Below are 19,352 nucleotides of genomic sequence, written 5' to 3'. Positions count from 1 at the left end.
CTTGCAATGGCAGAACGTTTCAAGGGTCTCGAGTGGGTGAAGCCAGGAACCTCGCGCGCGTGCATTATGTATATTAAAACCACGCACAGCACATCGCCACCAGTGTCGAGTGTACAGCAGTCCAGCGGGGAGCGGGGACAGCCGAGCCAGCCGTAGCAGTGACGTCGTCGTCCCAAAAACCATTTAAGCGCCCAACCCCACGCAACGGGAGAACTCGGGTGGACGGAGTAACCTAACCCTCGCGTATCAGTTCGCTGTATGTAACTCCCCCAACCAACGCAGAATAAAATGAATTCAATTGATTCATCACATGCCCGTGCCTTGACTACGTGTTGAGGCATTATTACCTGGCGTCCTCGAGTCTTGTACACGTCGGTCTTCTTGAACTTCTCCCCCAATGTTTTTGTCGGGTAGGAACGTGGTTGAAGGGACTGGGAAGGTGACGTGGAGGATGACGACGGTGTGATGTTCGCCGTCGATAGATGTGTATGTGGAGCTTCCCAGAGGACGGTGCTAAGCGTAGCGTTCTGTGCAGATGCGGCGATGAATAGGCTTGGTCTAGGAATGATTTAAGGCAGACATAATCATTATTGTTGCTTCATACCTGCTTTCAAATGAATGAATGACAAATCAAGACTAAGTTGCACAAGCTACTTGCCAGATATGAGTTCGAGAGGACGAGCTGTGTTTTACTGAGTTTGACGGTGAGAAGAAAGAGGCGCCGCCTGCGCGAGCGCTATCGTCGATCAACACGGGCGCTTCACCACCCAAATCCAGAGATCCTCACCTCGGCCATACTCGAAACTCCCTCCTCACTTCAATTCAACGAATTCAAAAAGCTCAATACACTAATTCACAGTAAGTAAAGTCTGCATCTTCATCTTTAAGAAATTCTTACGGAAGAGTAGGAAACCAAAATCACATTTCCCACCTTGATACATCAGATTCAGAGGGAATCAAAGAATCAGAGAATCGTGTCCATTTGTTCGGAGGGGGGTCCAGCCAGTCAGCCAGCCAGACAAACCCCTTGCCGAATCACGATATGTCTTTCAGATTTCCTTTTTGGACGGTGGAAGGTACACACCCCTTCGGAAGTGGAAGGCGGATGAAGGTGTGGGCTTTTGTGAGAACGACTGAGGGGAGTGGATGTTGAGTGACGAGCAAGGTGGGTCCAGGCGAGAGTCAGTGTACTACTTGTAAGACTAGAGCGGATGATGAAAGGTATCTTGGCGCCGTGCTCTATCTACGTCTCGGATCGACGCTGGTCGAGTCACGACGGCTGATTGAGAGGCATCGACCCATTGCCCAGTCGGAGGATCTCGAAAGAAGACTGAGGGAGCTTTCACGGTCCAGCGATTCTACTGTCGCCGTCGTGCCCGATACTGTATCTACAAACGTGAGTGAAGCTAATCTCGCCGAGAGAGAAGTCAAGAAACAAAAGGGCACAATATAAAGATGACGCTTATTGATGCCTTTCGAGTGTTCGAAGGTCCAGTTCGAGGTTCGAAGGAAAGGAAGTTGGCTAGACTCTACTGGGATTGGTTGGGAACTGCCGGTATTATGTATAGAGTACTTTTGCTGGCGATATGGCGGCATGATGAGTTGACCATCCTATTGCATCGACATACCATCCTCGAGAGAGGCTAGGTCAAAAGAGAGTCAAAGTCGTCTACGCTAACGAGCGATGGGAACAACCGGACACATACCGTATCAACTATGTAGCTTCCTCCACATGCAGAAAGAATCACATCGGAAACACCCACCACCTACACAACAACGACCACATACACACAGACTACAGAGTTGGCCGTACACCTGACTACCGCACAACAGCGCACATCCCGATCTTTTCAACTTTCCTCCGACTAAATCGCTGTTTCCCGCTAAATGCACCAGGGTGAATAGATCCCAGGAGGGCTTCTGAAGCAATAAAATCTAGGAACTTTACGGTTCGAGTTTGGGGTCAGTGTGAACTTGATCGGAAGAGTCGGCGCTTGCGGCTTTTCACACGTTGTATCAAAACAGTTCTATGTAATAACTTGGACGCCCTTCTTCACACTAGTACGTAGGCGCCATAGTCTGTACACCACAAAACACATTCGCAACGCGCTATATGACCCCTCCAGAGTCAGCCCAAGCCATTGCAACAAACGTCCTTGACACCTACAGGGACGCTTTGCAAAAAGCCAAGAAACAGGGTCCACTGGTACCCGCGGCTCAAGATGATGTGCAATCAGGGAATCATGGGGCAATGATCAGAAAAAGCGAAAACCCCGAAGAAACTACCCGTTCAAACTGGTTCAGTTGGCGGGTCTCGAGCTTGTCCCCCATAGCACAGGCGGGATGCGGGCGGGACGACACGGTTCGTTTTACGATGTACCCTATCCCGAAATCAATAGGAAAAGGGGTGAAGGTCGGATGGAGTTGGAGGTTGGTTGGAGGTCGAAAAAGTTCGAAAAGGTCGAGGCGGGAGTGAAGAGTGCGGTGTACATCAGCAGTAAAAGGTGACTAGCTGTAGAAAGGGAAATGGAAGCGTATACTTGCTGTCAAGTGCTCGGCTCTGCACGAAGCGAAGGCACTGTGATGATGAGTCGGAGTGACTACCTTGCCCCAGAGAAAAGCAACGAGGCGCCCAGCGTACAATCCGAACACCCTTGCACTATTAATGATCACCGCACTCATGAATGATCTTACCTCAAGTAAACTTCAAAGCAACGAAAGGCGCAATGTGAATCAAATTGACGCAAACTCGTCACTCCTGCGTGTCTCTCTCCTCGTACTTATTCTTCTTTGCAACTTGCATACTGCATACCTGATTCGCAACGAACGGATGCACGTAGCCGTTCGGAATCCGCAAGGCCCGCGCAATTTGAATCTACTTTCACAAAGGGTTCACGTGGTAAGAGATAAGGAATCTGAACAACAGACACACTCAACACTATTATCTTTACACTACATCTGTGAGAATGACACGACCTGAACCGGTATACCAAGCGGTTAGTTGACACAATTGTCGACGTACCAGCAGTTTTCATGCCGGGAAAATCTGGATGGATAGGACCGGTACCACAAGGCGAACTGGAGGATGCAATACGAGAGCCAGTAGATTGGGAAACACAGTACTCGCCATTTGCCGTCGGGAGGACATCTCATTATCATAAGGACTTGAAGGAATTGTTGGAAGATCTAAAGGCCAGGTTTTTCCAAAGACTTTCGGATAATTGCGAACGACCGGATGGTCTTCAGGTTTCTTGAGATATCATTGGAGGGAGCCTATCCGTATAGAACCCATCGGCTTATGTTACCCTGCGTAACGAAGGAGAGAGAAAAATGGTCAATCAAAAAAAGAACACATACAACAGACTGCGCAAGATAGAGTGGCAACATGTCGCAATCGTACCATGTCGACCGATTCACTCAGATGCGAAGTTCGATAAGTTGCGATTCGCGAATGCCGGTGAGCGGGAAGTGAACGAGGCTAGAGGTGAGGTGCAACGAGGAGGTGCACATGTTGCGGCTAGTACGTTGTTGGTTAGCCCGGGAAGTGATGAATTCGAAGCGAAAGGTCTAGACGGAGGCTACCACGGCAACACTGCAGGGCAGGCGAGTCTCAGTTCAACCGGTGCTTCTGGAACATGACATCAGGACACCGTAAGCTGCCCGAAAGTGCCTGTCGACGATCCTGCGAATAGCTACGTACCGAGACAATGATTTCAAGAGTGCAATGGGTCTTCGGAAGGCGACCATGAGGAGAGGCTGCGCCATGTGTGAGTCAGGGAAATCCCGAGCCTTGCCTACCGTGGAAAGCAACAACGGCCCAACGATGCGAAAAGGCGCCGCTGTATTGGCAGAAAGTGGATTGACGCAATCGACTTTGTCTTCGTGGGCATACAGCTGATATCACAAATTGAAGTTGAGAGAAGATTCGGAACTCCAAGCAAGCGCTGGGAACAGGGGTAGAACTTACGAGTTTCAATGAAGACAAGACAGCGTCGACGTCAGGAAGTGGAGTTATCGTCGAGGCAGTTGATTCAGGATGTCCATCGCGAAGGGGTGTTGCCTGAGGCCAAGGTACAGGCCGCACGCACGCCAACCGGCAAATTCCAGGAAAGAAGGACGTGAGATAGGTGCATGGTGGGTGGGATTTCTTCTCTATGGTCCGATACCAAGATTCGGTGCGGTGGGATGGCAGTTGGGAGGCAATCTGAACCTGGTCCAGATTACTGAATAAAGCTGTTGACAATGAGTTCGAAGTGACGTTCGTCGTCGATTGCGCATTTTCGGTACGAGTCTCCGGACGGAGTGGGTGGTGGATAACTCGGCCTCGCTGCCTACGCATCCAGGGAGATATTATAGTTATCGTATTCTTGTCAGCTCTGAGTAAAAAAGCGTGCCCCAAGGGAATCGATTCCGGCTGCTCATTGATGTCGGCGGATTGACAGTAGTATGGGGACTCCAGGTAGCCGCGGATCAAATAGAGAGAAGAGAGCCACGACGAGAGCTGGGGTGGAATGACGGTTGGAGCATTGTAGCTGGGGAGGATGATGGTGGGCCTCTCGAAAAATGGTCGGCAGCGACTAAGCGCATAGGCGAAGATCCCCGCACAGCCTGAATCATCTTTGTTTGACGTGTCTATGCACTCAGGGTCAGAGTGGTCGTTTAGTAGAGGGATATGCGCTCACCTATTGTCCTGGAAACGTTTGTTGAAAGGTATCAGAAGTTGACGGTCGTGAATACCCCCTGTATACCGTCTCAGGCAATCACAAAGGTATCAAGACCTATTCATAGCAAGGTTGCCAACGTCCCAAAGCGTTAGCCACCCGGCAGGATCGTAATGCAGAAGGTCATGAGGTCCGTTTCGAGCATGTTCTGGCGTCTAGGAGAAGGATGGAGCGAGTCAAAGATGCGTCAGGGGCTAGCGGTTAGAATGAGTACAAAGAAATAAAGTGTGAAATGGGAAGCCGTTTCTGACTGGAAATCAAGTGCCGTGCTGCGGTTGTACACACAGAATGGAGAGCGGGAGTGGTGAGGTTCATTCGGAGCATAGCTGGGCATTTGTTGACGCGCGGTCAAGCACGCTAATTAGTGAGCAGGGAGATAGCTCCGCGCCACGACGAGTCAAAGGAACCTGGGGTTTATTAAGCGCCCTGTCAGCGACGAAAACACACGGAGGGGAGGGAGGTAAGCGCACAGGACTGTGAATGTGGACAGGGACAATGTTTCTGGTCTCGAAAAGCCTGGAAAGGTCTTAATTGGTTTAAAGGCAGCACACCTTCCATTGGAAGGACGGTATTAAGGACAGAACCGTATGTCTCGGCCGGGGTAAACTGGCGCCGCACGAGCCGTCCGTCGCAAGGAGGACGAGTGATTCGGAACCGCTGATTAGGTTCCCCAGATTTAAGGTTCGAAATCGCGTGTGTTGTCGTTCTCGGACCCTCTCTGGTCGGTTTCTCGGTGTTCCTCGAAGAAAACGAGCCATAACGGGGTGCGAATGTATATCAGGAAAAGATGGTTCTGGCAAGAACCCTGAAGAGGAAGAAACACGTCGCAGAGGATGCCGCTGCACTTCCATTGTTGACCTGATTTGGTCCTTGGCAAAATCGAGGGTGAAAACATGACACGAGGACGCGGTCGGACGACCTGGTTTGGTCCCGAACGGGTGCAGAAAGGGTAGTAGTAGGTGTGTAGAGTCGTTGTAGACCGGTTACACTGCAGTTCTTGGATGGAAGAAGATATCAGCAGGAACTGTGTAATGTACTGCCTCTATGACTGCAAGTCAGAATATTGAAACGGACAAAAAAGAAATGAAGGCAGTGATATCTGTAAGTATTTGCGCTGACTAATATTTCCATGTACCATAATAGGGAGAGCTTGAAATAGACCGAGTCGCAGGAGGGCCGAACCAGTTGTTTGCCCATCGGCTCGTTCTCTCTCAAGGCTTTGCTGCCAGATAGTCCAAGGCTTTCCGCCTTTCTTTACGACCTCCACGAACTTCGACGACCACAACATCTGCTTTCTTTATTTTTCTTCAACTATCCTTCTCTTTTCTGCTCTCCTATCCACCCTTTCTCTCGACGCCCGGCCACATTCTGTACCACCAGCCACAGCACATATCGCCTTTCGTCTTTTCTGCACGCATCGTCCCCCTTTTCCATTAAACAAGTCTCGTTTACGACCCTAACGACAACCGACTGCAATCATGGATAACTGGAGAGTCGCTGTACTGGGTGATGGTGGTGTGGGTAAAACTGCTCTGGCAGTCCAGGTGAGCGCACTCCCAATTCCCCTCGATCTACACCACCTAATAACCACTCTATAGTTCACTCTCAACTGCTTTGTTGGTGAGTATCGCGTCCCCGTGTCTTCAATCCGTCGCTGACCGGGTGCCCCTGTCCATTCACAGAGGTAGGCACACATACCGCTATCTCCATCCGCGAATTCCCATTTATCGTCCGCCCCTAGACCTATGATCCCACAATAGAAGACGCATACCGCAGACAGCTGGTGGTGGACAACAAAATGTGCTTTGTAGAGGTTATTGACACTGCTGGACAGGGTACGTCTTCCTCCCCCCCAGGCCCTTCCCCGCTGACCATTTCCCCACAGAGGAATACGCCAGCTTGCGTGATCAATGGGTCCGGTACGCCACTTTTCCACATCGGCCATGCATACAACCTTTTACTCATCGCTCTTCACAGTGAGGGTCAAGGCTTCATCCTCGTCTATTCTATCGCTTCCCGATCTACATTCGATCGTCTGGAGATTTTCCGGCAGTCAATGCGCAAAGTGAAGCGTGGCGATCCAATATTCATGCTTGTGGGCAATAAATGCGACAAGACATACGAGCGCGAAGTGTCAAGAGACGAAGGACGCGCGCTTGCTCGACAGTTTGGCTGCGAATTCGTCGAGACGTCGGCAAAGACTGCAGAAAACGTCGAGCGATTATTCACGGACTTGGTTCGTGCGCTGCGACAGACGAGAAGCATAGAATCCGGACCAACATCCGCTCAGGAGCCGCAGAAACCCAAGAAGAAAAACAAGTGTATTATCATGTAGGAACTTTTCTGGGATCACTAGGGTGTTTGTGTTTTCGTTTCTTTAGACTGCCATCGTTTTTTTTTACCTCTTCTCAATGATACCACCCCATATGTTTTGTGTACCTCTTCCTTTTGCTCTTTTCCTTGCATGTAGCATCTCCCCCGCTTTCATCTTGATATTTGACATTTCCCCCTCTTACCCCCCTTTCTGCATATATCAGCATCAATGTCTTCAGCATCATTTCTTACTAGGGCTAGGGAGTTTCATGTGTCCCGACAGAGTTGGCTTTTCACTTTACTACTGGCATGTTCTCTGTCGATATACCGCTATGATAGTCATTTCATCAATCATTCACAGCCATGGACGTGTGAGTACACTCCCCCATCCCTTCTTGCAGTCCCTGGCCAGAGACGGCGTGGATACTGCGCTCCTCAGATTAGCACGGCGCCGCTCTGGGGTAACAGAAACTCCCCGCAGTACGCAGCCTATGGGGATTTGATCCATTTTTGCCCATAAATTGTCACCGACAATTGAACAATTTGGTTCCTTGTTATTACCCCTCGCTTTCTCCTTTCTCCCGCCCCCAGCTATATCTCCGCAATGTGGACTACTTTCGAATGCAAACATCCAGATTTCCATGTCCGTTCCTTACCCGACAATGTAACATTTGGGGTACACCGCTCTGCGATGCAGAGAAGTGAAGTCTTCCGTACGAATTCTTTCTGAATCGATGGGGTTAAAGCTCTGCTCACATATTCGACGTCCACTGTAACAGGCGATATGTTTTCCATGTGCGATTCAGGGGAATCTGGTGCAGGAAATAATGCCCAAGGAGCTTTCCCGCCGTCCGCTGTGCCTGGTGGTGACCCAGACTTGAACAAGGCACCCCCAGTGGTGGACCTGGACGAGTCGGCTGACACGCTCACCATCTTGCTGAAATTACTCCATGACCCACCTAAACCCCCTGTCGAAATCTCAACCGATCCATACACTTATCAAAAGAAATACGACACTTCGACAGTAATACCCCTTCCCCTCCTCGAGCTCGTCATTCTAAAACTCATCGACAAGTACCTATTTGACGAGGAAATCGTCAAGGGGCTCGAGGCTCATCTTTTGGCTCATGCACCTGAGAATGGGTTGAGAGTGTATGGGATTGCGATGGCGCATTACAGGGCGGATGTGGCCAATATCGTTACCCAATATCTCCTCCCTCTTGCAAAGTATAGCAAGGAGGAAGTCAAAGCTTGGATCCCCTCGGTAGAAGCCTTCCATGACATCTTACGATTCCAGGACTTCCGAGTACAGGCACTCCGCGATCTTGTCCTGAACGAGGATATTTTCCCCCATGGTACGGCGTCGACGCCTTGTATTGTCTCTATTGTCCCACTGACGTCTTTACCTATTTCGTGGCAGGATATGGCGAATGCTCCGCTCATCGCGATAGTACACGCTCGGCTTGGGATACACGCCGTAAAAGCCTGCTTGCAAGGATCGAAACAGGTCAGTTCAATCTATAATCCCCTTCTCCTCTGTCCACGGGCATCTCGGTAATCCGAAGTGCCTGTCAGCGTGTCTGGCGGATGGAGTTGACCGACCGACTGACTGACTGACCTCATCGTGTCCAGGAAGCGACGTGGCCTACGAAATGAGGTCTCTGGAAGAGACGTTCCGGGATTGCAGTACATGTCATAAAGCATGCATCGCAGCAGTCGAAATGCTTGCCGTAAGTCTCCTCCCCAATATTCATCCCGGTTCCCCATTCCTTCGTTACAGTTTTCCTTCTCGCTTATCTTTTCCCTGCCTCGATCCCGAGCCCAACACAAATGACGGAACAAAAAGCCCACAATTAATCTTTTCCCTTTTTTTGCAGTACAAATGCCGGAGGATACCTTGGGCCCTACATAAACTCCCTGAAGGGTATCTGGAGTCATAATTCGAACGATTTCACCCGTTCCGAGGAGTAAGGAAATGCGTCTATGTACCAGGTCCTTGTTTTCATTTCGGTCGTAACCCCCGTCCTCCTCGCGTGCTTATGCAGGGGTCCGTCCCGACGACTTTCAGCCGAGTCCCAGGGATCCTGGACGGACCCTTCACTTCCCGATGTGTCGCAGATATAATATGCCTCGAGGGTGTGCGATCTGATTGCTGTAGCCCTCTCCGTCCTCCGTCCCCGTCATGTTCTCACTTGAGATGTCAGCGTCAAAGGATTAGATGGTAGGCTTATACTTCGAACTAGTCCGATTTATTCACAGACCCCCAAATTCGTGGGTCTGCTAAGCTCCTTCCAAGCTCTGAGAACCACTCCCAAGAGGTTCCCGTTTCACATCCACACCCACACAGAGCAGCGATTCTGGTTCTGGTTAACCCACTGCACTGACCTTGTGACCACCAACAAACTCACCCATCCCGTCCAATACTTCTCACAACAGGAAGCTTACAGCTAAAAGCCGTTCACAAGAACCCCGACAAATGCCTGGGAACAGGGGTTGGTTGTGTCCAAGCGTCTAAAAGAAGTGGGAGAAGGCGCTCCAGAAACATGTAGACCTGCGGAGAAACTTGGTGGCACCACAAACTCTGCAGTCTATTACGCCGAAAGTAAGGAATCATAAAGTAAGCACAGCAACACGGGACAGGCACCCATATCGAGGAAGCTAGGAACAGAAGCGTCACCGAGTCAATGTCCTTCCCGAGAGAGATGTCTATCCAGACTCCCCGTTCGCGGTGGCTCGAAAGATTCGTCCGTTCGTTCGTTTCCAAGAACAGGTACCCGTCCACCACACCCCTCTCTCCTCTACCGGGTATACCCCCCAAATCCCCCTCTAATATTTCCTGAGAATAAAGATAGGTGGGGTGGTGCACCTCTCTAAGTGTTATGCCAGAAAAGCGTCCGGAGATCTTTCCAGTGTTCCGAATCGAGGTAGAGGTATTTCATAGAGTTGAACATGCCCGGTTGGATCGTCTGGCCTCGGTGCCTGAAGAGCCACATTACAGCGCCCCAGGAAAGAGCCGCGAAGACGGTGAAGTACTTCGAGTTGGGTGGGAGGGGTTTGACGGGGGTACCGGCCAGAGCAGAGTCCGGGGAGGTGTTGTACCCGGAAGACGCGCGAGGAATGAAGGAGGCGACTACTCGGGATACGACGTAGAGAACGATCTAAAGGAGTAACAAAACGGAAAGGTCAGAATTCCCAAGCTTCCATTTTGTTTTTCGCAATCCTAAAGAAGGCGAACTCTGAAAACGAACCTGTTCATTCACAGCATTCCGCTCTCCAAAGACGAAATATCCTCCAATAAGACCGGCGATAAAGGTATCCAAACTCCTCTCCTTGCCTTGATTCATCTTCTTCTGCATCAAGAGCAGCGTCTTGTAGATCGTCACGAATTTGGCAAGATTGAAGGCATGCTGTTTCGTAGCTCGGAAGATGTTTCGTGCTCTTGACTGCCAACTAACGGGCGGGAAGGAAGAAGAGAACAAGACCACCCGGATCCGTCAGTCTCAGGTTGGACGACTTTCCAGAGAAAGGCAGCAACTCACTCTCCGCGTCCAAACAAGATAGACATCACAAGTGCATGAGGGAACCGCACTTTAACGCCATAAACGAACCCATTGCGAGCGCCTTTGAGGATGGCAAGGTAGTCATGGAACGCCGGGTTCTGGATGATTTCGTTAATGAGAGCAAGTGACGTTGACATTTTCGGTTTCGGATTGGTTCGTGAAGAAGTTTGAAAGGCTAGTTCTTGACTTTGTAGATGAGTCGAGCCTCAATGAAGAGGTAACAAGTCAAGGAGAGGGTTAGGAGGTTGGTCGTCGGTGGGGGAGAGGAAGAGGGAATATCCGTCCGGGGAATCACATGTGCGCAACGCGGGGCATCATGCGGAACCAGTTTTGACCGTGAAACAACCGGAGACGAGTTTTGCTGCTCTGCAAGGCTCTGCACCGTCGATGACAGTGACTGTGGGGTATAATTGACGCTCAAGATACTTGTAGACGTGTCGTGGAGGATGTGGTCGACGATGAGGATGATGATGGAATACGCGACAGAGAATCGGATTAGGCAACGACGGTTTAGGGCATATGCCCCTATTGAAAACAGACAGAACCAACTATGTAAACCCAAGCAAGAGGTATTATTATTCAATACACGCGGAAAACACAGAGCAAGTACAACATTTAGTAACGATGTGTCATCAGGTCGTAGAAGTGGTAGGAGCAGGAGCAGCAGCGGCTGTCGATGACGCTGGCTCAGAGGGCTTAGGCTCACTGGGCTCTTCAACAGCCATAGCCGTATCCTTGTCCTCCTTAGCTGGCTCAGCCGCTGGTGCTGCAGGTTGTCCGGATGCAGAAGAGGGGCCAGCAGAAGCGGCGACGGCACCAGCAGAAGCCCCTCCACCGCCGTTCACTTCACTACTCTTTCCCTCGGTTACAGGGGCGCTACCAGTCTCGGACGTCGGGGTGTCAACGTCCATAGGTGCATCAGCCTTTGGAGCAGATAGGATTTGTGCAGCAGTCGTATGACCACTAGGCCCAGCTCCATGGGTTGCCGCAGACGAAGAAGCCATGATGCCAACCCCCATTCCGAATTTATGGCCTGCTCCCTCTCCATTGGATTCACGATCCTTGTGGGAAGCGATATCCCGTCGACCTCCTTCTCCTTCGTCATCAGAGTCTGACAGCTCCCCATCCGCTTGCCGTCGCGAATCCAATAGTCGCATTGGTCGGCGGTCATTGGGGTCCACCATATCTTCGTCCTGGTTGGGGTCATCAATGTCGGCGTCGATTGGCATGGAGGGGATATCTAAAAGCCATTTGGGATGAGGACCCACATCACTTGAAAGCAATCCACAGCACGTACCGGTCATCTGCACACTGGGAGGTCCCTGCGTATGTCGCAGATTCTCCAACACTATCCGCTTCACTCTATCAAGGTAGGCCGGGGTATTGAGGTCGTCCGTATTTGAGGATTTAACATCCAGTTGGTAGTCTGGGCCGAAATACTCGTAGTATTCGTTTACGGGAATTTCTGGAACAAATAGTCAGCGTTGAATGCCCCGGAGACGTAGGGGAGCACTTTACCAGGGTTAAGCTCGACACCAGCAGCTAGACCAGTCTCATACGCCCATGCACGACTGACATTACGCATCGTGTATCCACCACCACCAAGGAGCAAGAGAGGCTTGTTGAACGATTTGACAAACTTTACGCAGTTGGCGTGGCCTGAATGACGCGTCAATAACACATCGATCCAGAGTGTAGAAGCTCTCCCGACCTTTCATGGAGAGGTTGAGGCAGCCGAGTTTGTCTCCGGACAGAGAATCCGTTCCACATTGGAGGACAATAGCAGAGGGATCGTAGGTTTCCATCACCGAGCGAATTACCTGTCCGACATCGTCAGCCACAAGCTTCCCTACCCAACGAAAACCAACTCACCGGTTCGAAGACAGATTTGTAGTTCTCGTCCGAGATACCATCTCGTAATGGGAAGTTGAGGGAATAGTATTTTCCTTTCATAATTCCAACATCCTAATCCACCTCCTTCAATGCGTTTCTCTGGACAGTGGAAGAAAGAGACGTACGCGTAGTTCACCAGTTCCAGGGAAGTATTCGCCGTACTTGTGGAAACTGACAGTCATCACCCGGTCAGTGGTATAGAATGCCTCCTCTACACCATCTCCGTGGTGGACGTCGATATCGATGTAGAGCACTCGGTTGTGGTACCTAGAAATAGAGGAGGTTAGATTTCTACCAAAAGGTAGGCGAGGGTTTTGCACCCACCTCAAAAGCTCCAGGATACCGAGTACAATGTCTGAGGAAGGTTAGGTGCTTTCTCCTGCTGTTTGGTAGAATCCACACACCATTTACGTAGCAGAACCCACTGGCCTCGCTCTTCTTTGCGTGGTGCAGTCCTCCAGCCCAGTTGATAGCAATATCACATTTGTCACGGCTCAGACGCGCAGCACCCTCTAAAGGGCAATCCTTTATCAGAAAACACGCGGCCAGTTTAGCATGGGGGAAGCACGTACCCATAGAGCCACCAGCGGATATCGAGCAGTATTCAAATAGACCATCGAATACAGGACAGTCGTCTCCCACATTATCTAGAAAAGAAACCAAGTCAACCAATTGCGTGCCCAAAACACTTATTCCCAAGCCAAAACGCACATTTGTGTTGTTCTTTGACAAACGAGTTCATGTTGTTGGGGGTGATCTTGCTCAAGAACTCGACATACTCGTCCGAATGGAATTGGGTCATTTCGCGTTTAGTTGCTGGTTTGGCGCGCTAAATACAAGGTAAGCACTTTGCGGATTCATTAGAGGCAGGTATACACACAAAGATTTCCATCTTCTTGTATAAACCATAGTTCATGACCAACGAATGGCACATCCGGATTCGAGTAGGTTTCATCCTACAAACTCAAAACGTTGGCCGCATTCAAGAATCGAGCATGGATTAGAGCTCACGGATGACCAGGTCCATAATGGAACCCGCCAATATCAGAATCGTAAAAGTAGCACTAGAAAGAGATCTCAGTTTCGCGTCCCCCAACCGAAAGAACGGAAAGGAAATTCCCACTTACAACTCGTTTCTTCTGGCTTTCGCCTTCAACTGGTGTCCATTTGTCGCCCATTTCGTGTAATCGTTTCGTTTGAGGCGTGAAGAACTATTGCATAGTTTTATTAAGAGAGCAAGAAAGGTGCGAGTTGTCAGTACAAATGACGGGTGAATGAACGCTGCAACTCTCGTTCTGAAGATCCCATCATTGTTTGGCCCAATTGTGGCGATGGCTAATTCTTGGGCGTCAACATCCTTCAAGCGCAAAAAAAACGACTCAAGTCAAAGCTAGTCAAAGTTTTTCAATTCCATGTCAGACAGCGATGAGAATACTGCATGATGTGGTAGCAAAGAGGAGAAAGGGGTGGAAACACACTGGCCACGCAGGGGAAGCGGGAAGGATCTATCGACTCTCGTAACTCGTTCCCCAAAATTCGCGCCCCTTGACCTATACAAGGTTTAAAGATATATATGCACTGCTATTCAACTAACCTCTGCATCCCAGGCTGTCCAAACAGTGGGTTCATGCCATCCGGTATCGCGTACCAACTTGAACGAAAACAGAACGCTCAGACGACAGGGGCTAAGGCACCTAAAAGGTACAAAGCCCCTATCATGCACGATGGGACACATGGCGTCGACCTCACCACGAAGCAACTCGAGTAAAAGCTGAAATTAGATATTACAAGTAGAAGTATACTACTCGCTAAGATGTACTTTTGTACGCAGTAGCAACCTGTGTCCAAGCAATACCCCTCTTCGACTCAGAACTTGGCCTTTCCGAGCGGCGCATAGTCCCGGTCTAATCTTGCGTCAAGCCCCACTGTTTTGTTGAAGAGTGGAAGAAGCTTCACCTTGATAGACAAGGGTAGATGGTGCGAATCCAAAGTCGTCGGTGAGTTTTATTCCCTAGAGAAAAGGTTACAATTGGAAGATGGAAGCAGATGAGACGACAAACCAGTTCACCGGCGATTACGCGAACCTATATAGTTGATGAATGAGCACTATTCGAAGATTTTGAAGAAAAAGGGAGGGGACTCGCCATCGACCAGTGGTGGACACAGTGAAGACTTGCAAACCAGAGCTATCGAAAAATGGGTGAGCTTGTGTGAACGGTGCCTACAACCGCGCAGACCCACTTCTCGTCCAAATGTAGATTCAAATTCGTGCATGTAAGGCGTGATGGCGTGCAACTTGAGGGGCTGATCGAATTTGGAACCGGGAACGACGGCGTCTAACTGCTGTATTGTGTCCAAAAGAGCCTGTTTGGCGCCTGAACGACTCGTCTCCATCGGTGTATTGCGAATGCGGGTGTCATAAGACAGAACGTGGGGTGGCGGTTTGGCCATACAGTCTAACAGCAACGCAAAGTGGTCTCGTGCATGACGCAGATGCTTCCCTGGAATGGTATAAACGAGTTTAGACGATTCCAGGGGGTCGAGCATGAAGATCGCCTACCGATAGTCGAGCCAGGGAGGTACTTTGAGTGCACCGCGAGCTGATCATCGCTGGTCAAATAATTGTCCAACAAATCTATGGCCTGGTTTAGAACCGTCTTGGCCACGGATAATTGTTGAACTACAGTTTCGTCTGGGCTTGCAGGAATTTTGGCCGATGATTGCGGCATGGTGTTGTTGGCGGAGTATTGAAGAGCACCGTTGCCAACTGTGGGATGCATCATGATCAGGAAACAGCCTGAGCGGGAGACCGTGAACGTTGATCGACGGGGAAATGGTCTGGGTCATTTTTGGCGGTATAAATACTACAGGAATTCTAAAGCTCCGTCCCCCCTTTCCCCCCAGCCTCGCCTTCTCCACGATGCAGTCAGAACCCCAACGATCCCAGCTGCCACTCTCTTGGAGCCACGCACAACCCCGGGGCGTCGCCGGTCGGCCGCATGACCAGCCTGGCCTTGCAGGGATGTCTCTCTGCTCAATTTCGTACGACCCACGGATCTAAGTCGCTCGAACTCAAAGCGAGAAAAAAAAGTCGGTCTTCCAGAGCTTTGCCACGTCAACCCAGAAGGAAGACTGGTGAGAGACTGGAAGCGCACTTTTCGCATCGACCGTCGTCTGCACTCTGGTGCTTGGGAGAAGACCGTGAAAATTCTCTCATCGAAAAGAAATACACCAGCTGACTAAGCAACTGCCTTTTTCGGACTCAACGGCTGTGACGGTCGCTTCTGCCGGTGTCCTCCTCGTCATCGAACGCGACTCCATCCTCTTTTTTATTCTCGTTTTCCTTACCTTTTTCGACCCCTTTACACGATGTTCGCGATGCTTCGTGGTGCCAGGCCGTTGGCTAGAGTGAGCTTTTCCGAAAACATTGGCGGGAACCGGCTGATTGAGCGCGGTTGAAGGCCGTATCTGCAGGACAGAGGCGGCATCTGTCGATACACGAGTACCAGTCCATGAAACTGTTGAACTCAGTGCGTAAAAAAATTGGCTTATTTCGACTTGAACTTTGGCTTACTCTGAATGAATTAGTACGGCATTCCTACGCCCAAGAGCGTTGCTGCACACACCCCTGAAGAGGCTTACCAGGTTGCAAAGAACTTTGGTATGCACATCTGGCTACCCGGGTTGAATGACCCCCAAAGCTGAGCGCTTGTGGATCTTAGGAACGGATAAACTAGTTATCAAGGCCCAGGTTCTGGCCGGTGGTCGAGGAAAGGGTCACTTCGACACCGGTTTGCAAGGAGGTGTTCATATGGTCGACAGGTAGGCCCGTGTTTTCAATCCGGAACCAACATTCCATTAACTATCGTTCAGCGCCGAGCAAGCAAAGGACTTTGCCAGCAAGATGATTGGCTCTAAACTTATCACCAAGCAAACCGGCGCTGGTGGACGAATCTGCAACGCTGTATGTCATTTCCGTTATCTTCCAACTTGTTCCGCGCGCCTTGCTCAATCCCGGCTGGCGGAACAAACTAGGTCATGCTCGCAGAGCGCCGTCAACCCGAACACGAATACTACGTCGCCGTTTTGAACGACCGCACAACACAAGGCGTCGTCCTCGTTGCTTCAGCCCAGGGTGGTATGAACATTGAAGAGGTCGCCGCCAAGGACCCGAGTGCAATCATCACCACTCCAATTGACTTTGAAAAGGGTCTCTCAAAACCTGAAGCCATTGCAATTGCCCAAAAACTCGGCTTCAAGGACGAGCAGACTCAATCCGAGGCCGCTGACATCTTCATCAACCTCTACCGCATCTTCAAAGAGAAGGATGCCACTCAAATCGAAATTAACCCTATGGCTTTGACCAAGGACGGTGCTGTTCTCTGGTGAGTGTACTTCTCGCCTATCCATTTCTTCCCTGGCACGGGTGAAGAAACGTTCGTTGTACCGGGTGTGCTGATTCCACGCTGCAGCATGGACGCCAAGTTCGGCTTCGACGATAACGCAGAGTTCCGACAACAAGAGGTTTTCTCTCTCCGAGATATCTCCCAAGAGGAGCCTTCAGAGGTTGAAGCACAGAAGGCCAACCTCAACTTCATCAAGCTCGATGGAAGCATTGGGTGCTTGGTGAACGGTGCTGGTTTGGCTATGGCCACCATGGACGTTTTGGCGCTCCATGGAGGGAATCCCGCCAACTTCTTGGACGTTGGAGGGTACGTCTTAGTTCCTGTACGAAAGAAGAGAATGACTGACGAATATCATACAGAGGAGCAACCCCCGAAACCGTCAAGAAGGCTTTCGAAATCCTTTTGGCTGATCCCAAAGTCAAGAGCATCTTCATTAACATCTTCGGTGGTATCATGCGATGCGACTACATCGCTGAGGGTGTCATCAAAGCCACGAAGGAGCTCGGCCTCAACATTCCCCTCGTTGTCCGGTTGAAGGGAACCAAGGAGGCAGAAGCCAAGCAGTACGTGTCTCTGTCTCTGTCCATGCATTTTTTTACAACTAACCTGGCTCGCAGGATGATCAAGGATTCGGGTCTGACGATCATTCCCTTCGACAGCTTGGACGAAGCTGCGGAGAAGGCCGTCCAGCTCGCTCTTTAGTAGGCATACCCTCTATACCCGCCCGACATTCTCTAGATTATTAGTCAATTTACCACCTTCGATCTTATAGCCACAGACACTTTAGACTTTAGCTTAATCGCTTTCTTTAAAATGAGCACACTCTTTCTCTTCCACTCGCAACTGTAATAAGGCTCAATGTACACGATAATCCTTGAATAAAGGTGGGCTTGGTGGGAACTGTTGTGACGACGAAGTTGGGGGTAATAATGATATGTACAAGTGAATGAATATACACTGGTTGTCTAGGCGTGCATCTGCCGCGCAGCCAAGGTCATAGCAGCTTCCTGCATCTCCTGTATCGCTCTCTCCCTAACCATATTCCAAATGACATTGCGCTGCGCGCGAACATCACCCAGACCTTCCCTGATCTCCTGGAGCCGCTCCATGTACTCCCTACCATCATCCTGCAACTCCCTCAGAGTCGCCAAAGACTTTTCGAGGGTCTCCATCTGCCTCTCGGGAGCGGTGAAATGCGAAGTATCGTATGGAGCAGGTCCGCCGTTGGCATGCGAGAGCAGGAATATCTTGTGCGTGGGCGGTGTCAAGTCGGGTGCACGCGCGACTCGTCGCGTCCTTGGGTCGTCGCCATCGTCCTGTGCCTCATCTTCATCCTCCCGCTTGGGAACAATCGACGACTTTTTATGTTTGAGGTCAGGATCTTCGCTCATAACTTGCCAAAGTCGACCTAGTGCCCGCCGCATCGTCGCCTCTCCCTCGATGAGGCCGTTGGTAGCTTGCTCAAGCTCGTCCATCAGGCGAGAGCGGAATGTGTGGGTTACGGATTTGTCCATGACGAATGAAGAGTAGCTCAAGTGTGTGGATTGCGGCGGTGGGTAGGGCGATACGAGTGGTGGAGACGGTGACCGTGCCAGATGCGGGATTGTAGGGGGTGAAGGCGACCGGCGAGGTTGGGGCAGCATGAGCTTGAGGCGTTTTCGCGCTCGCTCTTGAGCCTAGCTGAGCTTCAGAGTCATTCATGATGGCAGTCTAGTCGATACACACCTCCCATTCGTCCATCCCTGGCCCCCATGCAGCAATTTTGCCCTTACGAAGCCACCGAGAGCCTTTTGCATCTTTATGTCCCCAATTTCCGTCCCTATACTCGACTCGCGAGTCTTCTTCGTCAGAGTCGTACCCTTGCGAGGGGTAATACCAAGAATTGTAGTCTGAAAGCGGTGGGATTGTCGTGTTTATGGGGCTGAACAGATTGTAGCCATGAGCAGGAAGAAAAGTAATGAGCACGGTGTGCGACGTACCTTGGTTCTTCAGGTGGAGGCGCCCGCCTTTTAGATCCATGGCTGCTCGAAGGGAATTGGCCTTGAGGAGGTCGGTTGTTTGGTTGGCCATTTGAAGATTCTGCGTACATGGCGGGCGTTTGTGGAAGAAACAGCAGGCTACGGACTGAATCTCACAGGACTGTTGACCCTAACCCTAGCATCGGGTCTCCGCACTGACCGTCGCAGTCAAAGAATTTCTGGCAGCTAGGATGTGGAAGTAGAACAGAAAAGAGGTTGTCTTGCATATGAGGACAGATACAGGTGCTCAGCTTGCATTGCACTGTCACCTAGCGCCCTTGGCTCTAGGCCTGCGCAAAGGAGAACAGAACGAGGGACAGAGACAGGGGCTGTTTACGTAACTAGCCCCTGTCCACCACCAGCGCTAAGCCTCTCCTCCAAGTGAACTCTTCCCAGATTTAATGCGATGCTCGCAGGACCTTCAAAAGATTGCAATTGAGA

The 19,352-nt window shown here is 50.6% G+C and overlaps 8 protein-coding genes across 8 annotated transcripts; 3 read left to right on the top strand and 5 right to left on the bottom strand.

The window, feature by feature from the left end:
* Positions 1-306: 306 nt before the first annotated feature.
* Positions 307-796, bottom strand: CC1G_13605 (hypothetical protein; the record flags this gene model as incomplete). The annotated part of the gene is made up of 2 exons (XM_002912026.1): positions 307-513; positions 788-796. The coding sequence occupies 2 exons, from the start codon at positions 794-796 to the stop codon at positions 307-309; spliced, it is 216 nt and encodes a 71-aa protein (XP_002912072.1).
* A 5,403-nt stretch (positions 797-6,199) lies between these two features.
* Positions 6,200-7,056, top strand: CC1G_04430 (Ras protein; the record flags this gene model as incomplete). The annotated part of the gene is made up of 5 exons (XM_001828407.2): positions 6,200-6,265; positions 6,320-6,341; positions 6,482-6,556; positions 6,607-6,640; positions 6,699-7,056. 5 exons carry the CDS (start codon positions 6,200-6,202, stop codon positions 7,054-7,056), a joined length of 555 nt encoding a protein of 184 aa, XP_001828459.2.
* A 669-nt stretch (positions 7,057-7,725) lies between these two features.
* CC1G_04429 (hypothetical protein) lies at positions 7,726-8,558 on the top strand (the record flags this gene model as incomplete). Its single annotated transcript, XM_001828406.2, has 3 exons — positions 7,726-7,747; positions 7,814-8,389; positions 8,455-8,558. The coding sequence occupies 3 exons, from the start codon at positions 7,726-7,728 to the stop codon at positions 8,556-8,558; spliced, it is 702 nt and encodes a 233-aa protein (XP_001828458.2).
* A 1,263-nt stretch (positions 8,559-9,821) lies between these two features.
* On the bottom strand, positions 9,822-10,852 carry CC1G_04428 (peroxisomal protein). Its single transcript, XM_001828405.2, has 3 exons — positions 10,574-10,852; positions 10,283-10,484; positions 9,822-10,192 (listed from the first exon to the last, which is right to left on the bottom strand). Exons 1-3 carry the CDS (start codon positions 10,729-10,731, stop codon positions 9,905-9,907), a joined length of 648 nt encoding a protein of 215 aa, XP_001828457.1. The 5' UTR covers positions 10,732-10,852; the 3' UTR covers positions 9,822-9,904.
* A 300-nt stretch (positions 10,853-11,152) lies between these two features.
* CC1G_04427 (histone deacetylase Hda1) lies at positions 11,153-13,665 on the bottom strand (the record flags this gene model as incomplete). The annotated part of the gene is made up of 13 exons (XM_001828404.2): positions 11,153-11,834; positions 11,892-12,059; positions 12,113-12,253; positions 12,306-12,414; positions 12,467-12,559; positions 12,613-12,754; positions 12,812-12,842; positions 12,892-12,999; positions 13,060-13,134; positions 13,199-13,316; positions 13,368-13,443; positions 13,499-13,551; positions 13,615-13,665. The coding sequence occupies 13 exons, from the start codon at positions 13,663-13,665 to the stop codon at positions 11,227-11,229; spliced, it is 1,773 nt and encodes a 590-aa protein (XP_001828456.2). The 3' UTR covers positions 11,153-11,226.
* A 688-nt stretch (positions 13,666-14,353) lies between these two features.
* On the bottom strand, positions 14,354-15,270 carry CC1G_04426 (hypothetical protein; the record flags this gene model as incomplete). The annotated part of the gene is made up of 6 exons (XM_001828403.2): positions 14,354-14,391; positions 14,444-14,498; positions 14,548-14,571; positions 14,632-14,673; positions 14,729-14,988; positions 15,048-15,270. The coding sequence occupies 6 exons, from the start codon at positions 15,268-15,270 to the stop codon at positions 14,354-14,356; spliced, it is 642 nt and encodes a 213-aa protein (XP_001828455.2).
* Positions 15,271-15,804: 534 nt separating this feature from the next.
* CC1G_04425 (succinate-CoA ligase) lies at positions 15,805-17,595 on the top strand (the record flags this gene model as incomplete). The annotated part of the gene is made up of 9 exons (XM_001828402.2): positions 15,805-15,895; positions 15,949-16,017; positions 16,076-16,148; positions 16,210-16,309; positions 16,361-16,451; positions 16,523-16,872; positions 16,960-17,199; positions 17,253-17,456; positions 17,511-17,595. The coding sequence occupies exons 1-9, from the start codon at positions 15,857-15,859 to the stop codon at positions 17,593-17,595; spliced, it is 1,251 nt and encodes a 416-aa protein (XP_001828454.2). The 5' UTR covers positions 15,805-15,856.
* Positions 17,596-17,858: 263 nt separating this feature from the next.
* On the bottom strand, positions 17,859-18,982 carry CC1G_04424 (hypothetical protein; the record flags this gene model as incomplete). Its single annotated transcript, XM_001828401.1, has 3 exons — positions 17,859-18,569; positions 18,619-18,814; positions 18,873-18,982. 3 exons carry the CDS (start codon positions 18,980-18,982, stop codon positions 17,859-17,861), a joined length of 1,017 nt encoding a protein of 338 aa, XP_001828453.1.
* Positions 18,983-19,352: the final 370 nt, after the last annotated feature.

This window comes from Coprinopsis cinerea (assembly GCF_000182895.1).
Source record: "Coprinopsis cinerea okayama7#130 chromosome 1 map unlocalized cont3.1, whole genome shotgun sequence".
NCBI classification, from domain to species: domain Eukaryota; kingdom Fungi; phylum Basidiomycota; class Agaricomycetes; order Agaricales; family Psathyrellaceae; genus Coprinopsis; species Coprinopsis cinerea.
Note: the sequence above shows the minus strand (reverse complement) of the source record. Positions and strands in the feature narration are given on the sequence as shown.